The sequence below is a fragment of the Grampus griseus genome, assembly GCF_964374135.1.
Source record: "Grampus griseus genome assembly, chromosome: 16".
Classification (NCBI taxonomy): Eukaryota; Metazoa; Chordata; class Mammalia; order Artiodactyla; family Delphinidae; genus Grampus; species Grampus griseus.
Window position 1 is genome coordinate 52,994,062 of NC_139010.1, and position 14,522 is coordinate 53,008,583.

Here is a 14,522-nt window from a genome sequence, read left to right on the forward strand (position 1 = left end):
TCATATAAGCAGACCTTATTTCTTCAGAGCTTCAGTGAAGCAAAGTGACTCATCAGAGAGAACTGAAAGTCTAGTGAACACCTCACATCATGAATTTCAAGGTTTGATTTCTTTAGTATTAGAAGTCTGAGCTTCATTGGTGAAGTCATTATATAACTACCTGTTATATAAGTGTGGCAGATGATATAATGAATTGGACAGAAAATTAAATGTATGACCTGGGAATGTTTATTTAACATGCTTGACGGTGGCATCACTGGTTTGCAAAAGGTAATCTCAGGAGCAGAGCTTTGGTTATGAAATATTTTAGTACATTCTATAACATAAATTACATCAGTCAAAGAGACTAGTCTGGCCTTCAGAATAATTATAAGACATTACTAAAAATTCAGAGTTGTCTTGATTGTAAATAGTTGACATGTAAAGTAAATGATAACATAGCCATCTTATTAATATATATGATGTGGGCTCTGTGTAGACATAAAAGGTAACATTTGCAGTTCATCTCAACATACATACCTTTGTGTCAAAAGGTAACGTTTGCAGTTCATCTCAACATACATTTACTTGGTTCCTACTATATACCAGGTACTGGGCCAAATGTGAAGATACAGAGAGTAAGCAAAACAAGTCACCAGCTTTGAGGCACTTACAAAGTACATTATTAGGAAGAAGAAAAGGCACTTCAACTATTGGCGTATTAGAAAGAGACAGCGCTGAGACAGCCATGAACTGTCCAGACTACAAAAGGAATTATTGATATTTGATTCTTTAGTGGGTAGACAGAATAACTGTGATATCAGCATACTGTGAAAAATACTATGATAGAGATTTATGGAGGGAGCTCTGAGGACACACGAAAGAGGAACAGCTAACACATAGTGGTCTGGGGAGACTTCCTGAGAGAGGTGAATCCAGATTTAAATTTTATGGAATAAGTAAAGAGTTACCTGAGTGAAGAAGGGAGGGGAAGGAGACTCAGAGAAGAAAATGACAATGTCCTGGGGCATCATCACGGTCTGTAAGAGAACTATGAGTAGTTCCTAGTTTAGGAGCTTAAATTCCAAGGCAGGAGAGGAAGCCAAAAAGTCACTTTGCATGTCATGTTAAGGAGCTTGAACTTTATCTTGTAGGAGCTGGGAAGCCACTGAAACTTTTAAGCAAGTGAATGGTATGATAAGATTTGTATTTGAGCTGCATCTCTCTGGCAGCAGTGTGGAGGTTGATGGATCCTGGCGTATTAGAAGGAGAAGCAGAGGGGATAGGCAAGACCAAAGGCCCCATGGGAGAGAGTATGATATCTAATCTAGGACAGTAGTAGTAGTAGTGGTGGTGGAAGGTAGGTAGCAAGTGAATTCAAGAAATATTTAGGAAAAAAATATTTAGGAAGTTAAATTGACACAATTTGGCAATAAGTAAGATGCAGGAGTTGTGAGAGAGAAGAGTCAAAGCAACCTGAATCCAGGTTTCTAGTTTTGGTAATTAGGTAAGTGCTAGCACTCAGTGTGTGACTCGCCTTAGAGTATGAGGCAGCTGAATTAGTTACTCATGACTGAAGAAAAGCAAGCCACATATACATGTAAAGGTATCATAAAAACCAAAATCACACTCAGCTATTTGAGGTAAATCTACTTGAGCAAAATACCTGAAGTGTTCTCTTCTGTTTGGATAGTTACAAGGTTTTTCATGTTTTAGAAATAGAGGATGAAAAAATTCTTTCTTTGGTGGCTCTGGTTGGGGTCAGGGGGCGCTGAGCCGCATGGCACGCGGGATCTTAGTTCCCCAATCAGCGATAGAGAACCCTCACCCCCTGCAGTGGGAGCGTGGAGTCTTAACCACTGGACCGCCAGGGCACTCCCCCCAAATTATTGATAATAATTTATTAATATATTCTGCATTCATAAATAACTTTTAGAAAACTTTAGTTACACATCTTTTGTTATTTGGGTTTAAATACATAATATAAATATTTTAAACCCCAATTGCCAGAAGAATTATTTAAAATTCAACTATATAAGGTGCTAATATTCTTACATTACTAAATGGAGAGTCAAAAGATCCTCTTAAAAGTTTCTGTAACAAATTCTACTCCTAGATATATACCCGAGAGAAATAAAAACACGTGTCCACACAAAACTTGTTCATAGCAGTTGTGACTCATAATAGCCGCCAAATGGGAATAACCCGAATGTCCACTAACTGATCAATGGATAAACAAATGTGGTGTATCCATGTAATGGAATGGTGTATCCACGTAATGGAATGGTGTATCCATGTAATGGAATGGTGTATCCACGTAATGGAATGGTGTATCCACGTAATGGAATGTTCTTCGGCAGTAAAGAGGAACGAAGTCCTGATGCCTGCTACAACATGGATGAACCCTGAAAACGTTATGTTAAATGAAAGAAGCCAGACACAAAAAACCACATGTTATATGACTCCAGTTTGGAAAGTGACTGCTAATAGGTATGGGTATTCTTCTGGGGGATAAAAATGTTCTCAAATTGATTGAGATAGTTGCAGAATTCTGTGAATGTACTCAAGACCATTGATTTGTATACTTTAAGTGGATAAATTGAATGGTATGTGAAATAGATCTCAAAACTTAAAAAAATTTTTTAAGGTGATATAACAAAAAATAGGAGTTTAATTATATTAAATTATAAAAGCAAAAATAGAGAAAAATTGTTATAACTACCAAAAACAGGAAGGTAGTATAAGTAAGGTAAATCCTCATATATGATAACTACAAGATGATAAATAAAAACTAGAAAAATAAGTATATTTAGAGATATCGAGGTAATCACCAGTATTAAAACAGAAAGAGTTAACATGATTGCTTCTGAGAATGCAAAGGGTAGGCTAATGGACTGTTGGTTTTCATGACATGCCCCATTTGATTATTAACCATGTATTACTTGATAAAATTAATTTTAATAAAGAGGAACTTCCCTAGTGGCTTAGTGGTTAAGAATCCACCTGCCAACGCAGGGGACACGGGTTCGAGCCCTGGTCTGGGAAGATCCCACGTGCTGCGGAGCAACTAAGCCTGTGCGCCACAACTACTGAGGCTGCGCTCTAGAGCCCACAAGCCACAACTACTGAAGCCAGCGTGCCTATAGCCTGTGCGTCACAACAAGAGAAGCTACTGCAATGAGAAGCTCACGCACCACAACGAAGAGTAGTCCCCACTCGCTGCAACTAGAAAAAGCCTGCACGCAGTAACGAAGACCCAACGCAGCCAAAAGTAAATAAATAAATACCTCTTTCCTTAAAAAAATTTTTTTTAATAAAGAATAAATTTCCACATAAAATTGTACACGTATATGTATCTGCATGGTCTTTTAGCCATGGTAGTGACCAAGAAATTCAAGGTAAAGCAAATATAGATGTGTATAAATCTGATGATATAAAGTCTTTTTGCCTCTTTTTTTCCCCCAAAATTCCAAACCTACCTAGTAGTTATTTAGGACTATTACATGGCTTACCATCAAAAATACTTTAAGAACATTCTACTTCTGCTGTGTGCAGTTCACTTGAATTAAGTGACTTGAAGAGATGAATGCCTTTAAGCCACAATGTGCTCAGAGCTTGCTTCTGATCCTCACATAGGTAGGAGTGGAAAGGCTGGCTGAGAGCGGGTTAGGCAGATGGGACGTTTAAAGAGGGCAGGCACCGGTTAGGGGTCAGGTGTACCAGAGAGCCAAAAGTCAGCATGAGGGCAATTAACACCTGAGGGCAAAAAGTGAGGTGGGTGGAAGCACAATACTGCTTCTTTACAAAAGTTTTTGCCCAAAAAACAAAAGTTTTTGCCCAAAAAACAAAAGTTTTTCTAACTGCTGCTGAAAATTCTCTTCCATGCTGCATGTGGAATTTTCCATATATGTTTTCAAATAGCTGGAGAAGGGTAAAGCCAAGTGCTTTAAAAAGTAGATGGAGGGGGGCTTCCCTGGTGGCGCAGTGGTTGAGAATCTGCATGCCAATGCAGGGGACACGGGTTCGAGCCCTGGTTCGAGAAGATCCCACATGCCACGGGGCATCTAAGCCCGTGTGCCACAACTACTGAACCTGCACTCTAGAGCCCGCGAGCCACAACTACTGAGCCCACGTGCCACATCTGCTGAAGCCCCCGCGCCTAGAGCCTGTGGCCTGCAACAAGAGAAGCCACTGAAAGGAGAAGCCCACGCACCGCAACGAAGAGCAGCCCCTGCTCGCCGCAACTAGAGAAAGCCCAGGCAGAGCAACAAAGACCCAATGCAACCAAAAATAAATAAAATTTAAAAAAAATAAATTAAAAAAAAAAAAGAGTAGATGGAGGGACTTCCCTGGTGGCGCAATGGTTAAGAATCCGCCTGCCAGTGCAGGGGACACAGGGTCAAGCCCTGGTCCGGGAAGATCCCATATGCCGCGGAGCAACTAAGCCTGTGTGCCACAACTGCTGAGCCTGTGCTCTAGAGAACATGAGCCACAACTACTGAAGCCCGCACGCCTAGAGCCCATGCTCCACAACGAGAGAAGCCACCGCAGTGAGAAGCCCGTGCACTGCAACGAAGACCCCCGCTCACTGCAACTAGAGAAAGCCCACGCACAGCAACAAAGACCCAACGCAGCTAAAAATAAATAAATACATTTATTTTTAAAAAAAAGCATATAGAGCTCGTCATTTGATTTCAACATCTATTTAGAAAAAAGACTTGTATTTCCCCCCATTGTGGCCAATTTAATAAGACCCATTTTTCTTGAATCCCCAGTGCCTAATTACTCATATTTCTTCCTTAAAGCTACATTCCGGTTTAGGATTTTTGTTGTTTAAATCTCTGAAGCACTTTAGGAACCCTTGCTTTGGCTTTGTTTTTTGGAAGCAAAGGAAAAATGATCTCCTGGTTTACTTTTGGAATCTGCAAAGCAACTTTGAGGTCCCCCAGGTGGATTTAGTGTTTGGAAAGGGGAATTTGGGGGACTAAGGTTGACCCTGAGCCCCCAGGTCACTGTTCACATTTACAAAAGCAAACCTGGTATCCCCAATTGCTTTTCTCTTGAGGTTGGCTTAACTTTATTTATCTTCTGCCTTGGGTCACTGCCCCTGAGGTGCTTCAAAAGCAAAACCCAAAAGACCCAAAACAAAGAAAGCTAAACCAGATTCAAGGAAAAAATGACCTGGCACTCTGGGTTCACTTTTACAAAAGCAGAAAGTCACTTCAAGAGTTTCACAGAATGGTTTAAAGTTGGCCTAGATTCATTGTGTCATTTGTGCAAAGTGATCTCAACAGGTCTGAGACCCCAAGTTTCTTGGGTGTAGATTTGGAGTGCGACTTAGGATGAGAAGCTGTCAGCAAGCTAAATGCCTTGACACAGACTAATTCAGTGATTCTTCCGTGATTCAACTATTTTGAGGATATAAATGGACCACCCATGCAACCATTTCTTTCCTTAAGCTGAATCTTTTTGTTTGCTGGACACACAGGGGTGGCTGAGGAAGTGAAACATACAACACACTTTAAAAAGTTGGCATAAATCCCACCTTATGTTATCAGATTAGTTATGAAGGGTGTTTTTGAATCCTTGGTGCAAAAAAAAGTTAGTTTGCTAATTTTAGGTAATCTTGTAAGTCATGATGAAATAGAACTGAGGCACATTATTTTGCTATTCATTTTTATATGATCCATACTTTGCTTACTTCCCTAAAGGATTTAAGGTGGAATTACTTTACTTGACTATTGGAACAAACGCATTTTTAGAACTTAGTACCAATTTTCATTTTAATATGGCTGACTTTATCCTTTAATAAGTAATTGTAAAATTGCTTTTGCATAATCTAGGGGGGATTTTATTTTTGTTCATGTTTGGTCTACATCTTTGGATTTCAGGTATATGTGTTAACTAATAAATTCACCTGTTGAGACCATGTCTTACAGTTTATTTCCAAGACTGAGGGAGATTTTGTATGATTAATAACAAATGTATTATTTGTTTACTGCCATCTGAAGAAAGTACAACTTGAGATAGAGAAGTAAGGTTTTCCATAATTTAGATTTTAATATTAAGGACATAGTACATCCTGTGAAACCTCACCGAATGTGAGAGGCAGTCCCCAAGGCAATGACTGTATGGAGTGAAGAGGAGTGTCAGTGATTGTACCTGGTGCCACTCCAGTTTCCGCATCCCTTCCCGTCACACTCTGGCTCCAGAGCAGTCTCGTTCTTTTTAAACAATCCCAGAGACCTGGGATCATGCTTCTTGGTCAAAATAGGCATAGGTAGCAGCCTATAGAAATGGACTCAGTCCGTAAATCTGGCCTGGCATAGTGTTAGGTAGGACCCAGGAATAATGTCCTAGTCTTGTGTTACATCTTTCATGTCAGTATAACTGTACTTTAAAGGATCTTATAATTGTTATGGATGGAGGGACACTGGTAGGCCATTCAGAAATATTAGTGCTTCTTTCTCTAAGAAGATCATTTACCTCAATTAACATTAGACCCAATGCCTTATCATAAGGGTATCTATCCTCTTTATCAAGCCCCAGGGAAAGCCTGGGAAAGGTGGAAGTCAGTTGACTACATTCACTTGCCCTAGTTTGCCTGCTGGCCAACTTTGGCCTTTTTCTAGAGCTGTCTTCATAAACCGAAATTGTCTGTAGGGTGCTTATATTTTGTACTCATGAAGCCTAAGAAAAAAGCTCCTAAGTAACTTGGAATAGTGGTCTGGCATCATCAGTCAGAGAGCGATATTGCTTGAATATCTACTGAGAGGTTACGCTCTGCTGGACATACTTTATGAGTTTGCCTGCACAGCTCCGTGAAGTTTGTTTCTATTTACTTATTAAATGTGGTATTATGCATTTGAAAAATCCTTATGATGCCGAAAGCTCCGCTTCTCTGCACTGGTGTCAAATCTCAGAGACAGAGTTTTGGGTGAAGTAGAAAAGGATAGCTTTATTGCTTTGCCAGGCAAAGAGAGGGACACAGCAGGCTCCTGCCTCAAAAAACTATGTGTCCCAACCCCAGAGAATTTGATGAGGGGTTTTATAACAGTGGCTCAAGGGTGGGGTCTCTGACAAGATTAAGGTATGTGCAGAGCCTGCCCTCCTTTCCTCTGTCTCAGGTGGTCTCAGGTGGTCTCCTAATCTCAGGAGAGTCTCTGCTCCCTTTAATCAGGTGGTTTCTTGGCTGCTCCTCCCTTGATTAGCAACTGTTCACATCCGCCCTTTGGAACTCAGAGAAGGTCTTGGAGGCTGGAGTCTTGCCTACAAGAATTGGGGGACAAAAAAAGACTCTTGCGCCTGGGAGCCCCACAGGGCCCTGTCACACACGTGGAAATGAGAAATCAGAGTATGAGATCAGCATGCTTGCTAGGCCTTATCATTCCTCTCCACCCACATCCATGTATCCTTTGGGGCATAGACACTGAAATGGTGCTCAAGTCTATATCCACTGGATTCATGGCCTGAGAATACAGAGCAAGCAGTGTCAGCTCCTATGTAAATCAGTTTCTATCTTACTCAATATTAAATTGACAGTAGCTTCCTCATATGTTACTCTAGTTTGTTACTAAGATTGTGTGTGAATAGTTTTTTCTTTATAAATTCTTCACGTTAACATAAAATATTACTTGTTTCCTTATGAACTCTGCCTCCCCACTTTCCCCGCTTACAGTGTAAACTCTTTGAGGACAGGGACTTTGTCTCATTCAATACTGTATCTCTGGTGCCTAGCACAGTAGTTCGCACGTTGTAGGTGGGCAGTCAATATTTGTTGAATGAATAAGTGAATGTTATCTAGATCCTTAGCCCTTTTATCCACCTTGGCAATGCATTCCTTAACCATTAGTGTGCAAATTTATGCAGATTTCCATTGATATCTACACGTTAACTATGCACTGTATGTATTGCTGTAAAGTATTGGTGTAAATTTGAAAGCATGTGGATTAGACTTGTCTACAGATGGGCAGTTAGGTTAAATTTTGTGGTTCCTGTAATTTCTAGCAGTAAGAAATTTGCATATGAGTGTCTGACCATACATGAAAAAAGTAAGCACAATATTTCTTTATCTAGGAAAGTCTGTTTTTGTGCTGTAAAAGAACCATTTCTATACTCACAGCTGGAGTTGGTGTAGGTTTTAAATTCATTAAATGGGCTCCTCCTTTCCCACCTGGGGGTAGATCAGCCCTTATTTTAAGGCTTCTTCTTCCAGGTCCCAAAGGTCATGTTGCTGTTGCCTTTGGAAAGAAAGGGAATTTGCAGCCAGTACATTATTAAGTGGTTGCTGACTGTGCGCATGCCCACACACACTTGAGCTGACATACGTATACCTGGAAGAGGACTCCTTCAAACTGAGGCTTTTATTTTGAATGAGGAGAATTCATTATTGAAATTTATTGGAAAAAAAATATATGTATGTATGTAAACCTTATTTCTAACTCTAAAGTTAATACATGCCCATTGTAGAATATTATGAAAATAAAGAAGATAATAACAGTTACCCATAATCCCACCACACAAATTACAACTCTTCTTAACATTTTCTCAAATTTTTTTCCACTCTCTTTTGATCGGTTTTTATGTAATTTTAGTAGTAATATTTATCATAAACTTCCCAAGCTATTTAAAATTCTATGTAAGCATCAATTTGAATAACCACATGATACTTGTCTTTATAGATAGATATACCTCACTACTTAACCATTGTCTTAATACTGAGATTTAAGCTGTTTTCAGTGGGTTTTTTTTCTTCAATTTTTGATAACACAAGTAACATTTTTGAGATTAATATATTTGTTCATAAGTTTTTATCTACCTTTATTATTGTCTACTGAAGTTAGATTCCTAGAAGTAGGATTACTGAATCAAAGGGAATGGCCATTTTTATAAGGTTCTTAAATACATACTGCAAATTCACATTCCAGAGAAGTTATACTAATTTACATTTTCACTGCAGAGTGTAGAAAGTAACTTTTCCTCCTTGTGAAAGAAGGGGAAAATGTACTTGTTGCTAAGCAAGAGTCAAAAATTACACAGAACTTGAAATATGTTCCCTTTTCTTTTTAAGACTGTGTTTTTTTAACATTGTCTCAGTGTAGTTTCTGTACCAGTGTTTTAACTTTTGGTATGGCTGGTATGGCCTAGAATGTTGCCCGAAAGAAAATAGTGTGGCTTTTAATATTAGTAGTAAATATTTTCATTATAGAATTTTCTGCTTTGTACAAGAAAGTCTCTATTAGTAGCTGTATATTGGATGGGAAGAGTCAAACAAGTCCATTATCTTCCTAAGGAAGAGCTAGTTTCTTGTAACTTTCTTCTAACTTTCTGTAGGTTTTAACCACCCCAGAAATTTTATCCCTCTCAGAGCCAGTGGGTTGGCTCACATATCCTATGAGTAAATACAAATACTTGCTTCATTTGAAAGCAAAACCAATACACCCCTTACTTATAAAGTGAGCTAAAACAAAAAGAAAAAGTAACATAAAAACCGAAGGAAGGTAGTAAGTAAAACATTTATCTTTCTGAAACAATTCAAATGGGGATAGGAAGTTGGTTTTAAATGGCTTAAAGGGGATTAGGGTTTTAAAGTTGGATAAGGAGTTTGGTGCTTTGGTTTAGGCACTGCATTGCTTTTAAAAGATTACTTCCATATTTGACAACAATTCTAACTGGAGATTATAAAGCAAATAGTCAATTTTAAAACACTACGGAAAACAAGAAGGTTTCCTTTTTGTTGTTGTTTGTTTATACAAAATGATTGCCTAGAGTTAACAGGCTGAGTCCTGAAGGCCTCATTTCATAACACTACTGAGGATCTATCACCAGGGAGAATCCAGAAGAGGTTGTTTAATGCACTTCATTGAGATTATCTGAGCTTTTCGGTTTAAATTACTTTGGGAAAAGTCTAGGTGCAAACGACTTCTTTGAAAGGTAAACATACTTAACCTCTTTTTAGAAAAAAAGGTTCAATTTAAGTTCTTTAAAATTCTTCAGTTAGTAACAGCAACCCTCATTAACTAAATTTGAGTATGAACTGAATAATGTGTAAAGATTAAATCTCTATACCTCAGTACGTGTTAATATAATTATATAACTGTTTTCATTATTTTACAATTATTTGAAAATGCAATTAAGTATTTTATTAGAAAGGCAAGGCCTGACAATTTTAGTAATTTGAAAAGTGAAAAGATATTGTACACTATGTTGGTTATAAAATATAGTTAATGAAGTTTTAAAAATGAGATTCCTTATTCTGTTGCATCTGAGAAGCAGGTCATATTAAAATGGATCAGGAGTAGCATATCTTTTATGTATTAGCTGTGGATAAATAGTCAAAAGTTGCTTTAACATTTCTCCCCATCTTCCTCAGCTCCTTGACCTGTTTATGGTTTGGGATTGGTCTACTTACCTAGCTGATTACGGTCAGCCAGCTTCTAAGTACCTTCGGGTGAATCCAAACACAGCCCTTACTCTTTTGGAGAAGTGAGTATATTCCGCAGATGTTTTTGCATACCATTTTAGCATTTTGTGATTCAGTGATAATTGAAGAACTAGAAATTTTTATCAAAAGAGAAATGTCTATATGGAACTTAAAAGTTCAGTTCATTTTAATGATCAAAACATAAGCCTCTTTCTTTCTCGCCTTCAGTGTTGTGTACTTTTATATGAGATTTGTTTATGTTGATACAGACAAAACATTTTTCCTATTGTATCCTCAATATCTGACCTAATTGGCTTTAGAAATATGTTTACTGCAGATAAGTGAGAATTGGAACTTTTTTTTTTTTTTTAATACTGTAACACAGGAAAGAAAGTATTTTGTAAAACGTAGTTAGGGATTGGAATGTTTGCCACCAGTGCTGTCTAGATCCTACCATGATGGGCTTGGATTCTTTACAGGTAGAGAGGTGTGCGTTTCAAAAAAATGATATTTTAAAAACTGAAGTAACAGAACACTTACTGGTGCGTCTCGTCCAATTAAAAGTAAAACAAGTGTAGGTGTTACTTTTCCTTCTTTTATGTGGTAGGTTTTCTTTTCACTCTACCATATTTCATTTTAAGCATCACTATTAAAATTTTCAATTTTTGAATTAAAAGTGTATATTATTTCCCCACATTTCAAAATATCTGTGGTGTATTTGATTTGAGAGGACATAAGGAACTGTTTTAAATAAATGTAAGCTTGTTTTACAATGCCATGAAACACCACTGAGGCAAACAAATTACTGCTTTAAATTTTCTAATATTATTTTTCCTTTCACCTTGTCTTGCTATGAGTGTGATTTGCAGAGTCCATAGAGGGTATGTATTTTAGCATACTTTATGGAATGATGTTAGAAAATAGTATCACGTAAGGAAACTTGCTTTAGATTTACATACTAATATTTTGTGTGGTTGCTTTCTCTGTAATTCTATTAGTAGTACCTATTTTCTTTGAAGTATATTTTTCAAGCATAGGATTAGTGTGAGATAATCCAGAGCATGCCAAGATACTTCACTTGTGACAGTATAGCTTTTAATTTCCTTTTCTAATCTTCTTCATTCACGTATATTCCTAGGATGAAGGATACTAGCAAAAAGAACAATATATTTGCTCAATTCAGGAAGAATGATCGAGACAAACAGAAGTTGATAGAGACAGTTGTGAAACAGCTGAGAAGTTTGGTGAATGGTATGTCCCAGCACACGTAAACTTCACATTGCTTGCACTCAGTGACACCAAATCCATGGTGTCTCGACATTGATCTCTAACAGGCACTGGTCATGATACAGAAAGTTGTTTGCAGAATTCAAAAATACAGTAGAGAAAAGACACTGATGAGAGAGCTTAAACAAGAAAGAATTATAGATATCATTTGTATGGATTTTTAAATAGCTGAATAATATTTTATATATGGAAAACCTGGCATTAATTTTTTTTCACTTCTAGGGAAAAAAGGCAAAACTAATATATAAATCAGGTCAAAAATTGTCTATGAAACTGATTGTGTAAATACATGAGAAGAACTTATGCCTCTATGTATTGGTGTTTTTTCTACTTAGACTTGAATGATTTTTCTGTTTTGTTTTTTGTTTGTTTGTTTTCCAGTATCTGGTTTGGGAAGGAAATTATGTCTGATCTTTCACTGTCATTTTCTGACTTTTAGCTTTAATTTTCACCTCAATATTATTTAAATAGACTAAAATTTCTAATTCTGCTGATTTCGAGGGAGGAACTATAAATCTTTAAAGGTCCCTGAAGTCAAACTTAATTTAACCCAATAAGAATTTGAATTATTTGTTCTACTTGGGTGGTTTAATTTAATCTGAATATGAAGAAAAGGAATTTGATTTTCTAAAGATGCAAGGTGTTTCTGTTCAGCAGGGTTAATATTTCTAACTATAGTGTTTGTAGCTGGCCCCATTTATTTGGTTTGGTTTGGTTTGGTTTGGTTCAAGTTAGAAGGACAGAAACTAAGTGGGGCTAACCACTTCAGGTGCCGCTTGTGCTAGGAGAGATGTGTTCCTACACACAGAAGTTACCACAGGGGTCAGGTTACTTTCTTCAAAGAGCAGACCTCAGTACCGTGTCCTCACTGTGGAAACAAGCCAAACCAAATGAACTCTGGAAAACCTAAAATGAATGTACATTTTACTGTGTAAAGTACTGTGGTCCAGATGGTAATAACAATCTGATCCTTACTTTCTCTTCATTGTATTTATGCTGAATAATCCTTTTGCATTTTCAGGATTTATGCCTGTAAGAAACTTTTATTTGACTCTGTAAAATAAGTGCAAAGAATTATATGTACATTTCTTGATTTTGTGATTAAATATTAAAAAGGTTGAGTAAGTTGTTGGAAATTCAATGATACTGCATCTATTTAGAGCTTCCTGACTTAAAACAACTGCTTTCTTCAGAAGGGCTATTATTCCCTAGTTATTGGAATGGGAGTGTCACCAAAACAAAGAAAATAAGCACTTATTCCCTTGACCGTCTCTTATCCTAAAGTATTTAACGTTTTAAAAAATATTACATGGAAAATATGGTAATTCCAGGGACAATACTATCTGGAAGTTACCAGAGGAGCCGTGAGCTGCTAGTTCTCTTTGAGGACTGGAATGTAGTGACCCTCCAGTGCCTTACCCAGCTCTCCAGGTCACCAGGGACGTCTCCCGGCTTGGGATGAGGCGTCCCCAGATTCGGAGAGACGCCTCCTTTGTACTGCTTGGAGCAGACCACTGTGGGTCCTCAGCGGTGATGGTCTTGAGGAGTTCGCTTTACTGTTCGCAGGAAAACAAGCACCCTGCACACACACACACCCCGCACCCCTCGGGTTGCGCTGTAGGGACTGGGACGCCCGAGTCCTGGGGCATTTCGGGTCCCACAAAAAGCCCCAAGAAGCAATCATGTAGACTGATGGGGTGGGAAGGATACGAAGCGGGAGGGGACAGTGAATTTGGTCCTCGAGTCCCGAAAGGCGCCGGGGGATATCTCCTCCTCGTGGGATTAGGGAGTCTCTGTGAAGCTTTGAGAAGCAGTGACACTATCATCTTTTGAAGGATTCTGGAAGTGGTAGATCAGAGACCTCGGAGGGGTGGGGATGTCGAGATTCTCAACCCCGGCCATCAGGGCTTGCGATGCCAAGGTAGGCATCGAAGACCGCAGTTTCCCTGAAACAGAAGCAGAGCAAAGGGGAGAACCCCCAGCCCTTTAGGCTTGGAGTGCCGGGAGGGGACGGGGCACCTGGAAGTTCGAGGGTGGGGATCCCAGAGAGAGCCCGCATTAGCTCCGTGCGCTTGGTCAGTCCACCCTCCGAGCTCCTGCTGGGAGCCGGGAGGTTCTTGGCGCGAAACTGCAGGCCCCGCCCGAGGATCTGCGCGGGGCACGGCCCCCGGCTTAGCCGTAGCGCCGCAGCGGCTGCCACTCCCCACTCCAACCCCTCGGAGAACGCGCCGCTGCCCACCGCCTCCAATCATTACTCTGCGTGGAGCGCTTTAAATATGCAGAGGCGGGTCACGTCATGTGAATCGGTATCAATCCGTAGGGAGGGAGCCAATATCTATATAAATGTGGCCTGGGTGGGCCGAAAAGGGTTAAAAGGCTGGAGAAGAGAGAGGTGGGCGGGGGTCTACAGTCCGGGTGCGCGCAGCCCTGGTTGGCAACACCGGTGAGTTGCTCCTTTCTTTGCCCTCCTTCGCTGCTTCTATCGAAGGAGTGCTGACCAGGGGAGGTGGGAGATGGGAGGTTCGAGCGGTCCCCAGGCAGCCGGCGCCCGCGCAAGGGGGTTGCGTTTTGGCCCGGGAGCCGTCGGACTCCGGGAAAAGTCCTGAGCGCGCGGGTCTCGATGAAGGCACGTTCCCTAAGGGTGCGTGGTCACTGCTGCCCTCCGCTGCCCGTCTGCTTTTAGAGCGAAGTCCTTGTCCGAGGTTGTAAATCTCGGTTTTGGTCCCCAAGCCCCAGGCCCTTTCCGGACAGAACAGGTGAACACTGCGCGCTGCCGGCGCCGCAGTTCCTGCGCCTCCTGCGCTCGGAGTGGCCTGGTCCCGGCAGGCTCGCC

The 14,522-nt window shown here is 39.8% G+C and overlaps 1 protein-coding gene across 6 annotated transcripts in view; it reads left to right on the top strand.

Annotated features, from left to right (window-relative positions):
- EXOC6 (exocyst complex component 6) overlaps positions 1 to 12,799 on the top strand; it is a gene marked incomplete at its 5' end in the record, with an annotated part of 209,091 nt that extends 196,292 nt beyond the window's left edge. For all 6 annotated transcript variants that reach the window (XM_082674090.1, XM_082674094.1, XM_082674093.1 and 3 more), the window contains 2 exons: positions 10,352 to 10,464; positions 11,541 to 12,799. In XM_082674090.1, the coding sequence (XP_082530216.1) occupies positions 10,352 to 10,464; positions 11,541 to 11,673 (246 nt within the window). In that variant the 3' untranslated portion in view covers positions 11,674 to 12,799. The remainder of the gene's footprint in view (positions 1 to 10,351; positions 10,465 to 11,540) is intronic.
- Positions 12,800 to 14,522: the final 1,723 nt, after the last annotated feature.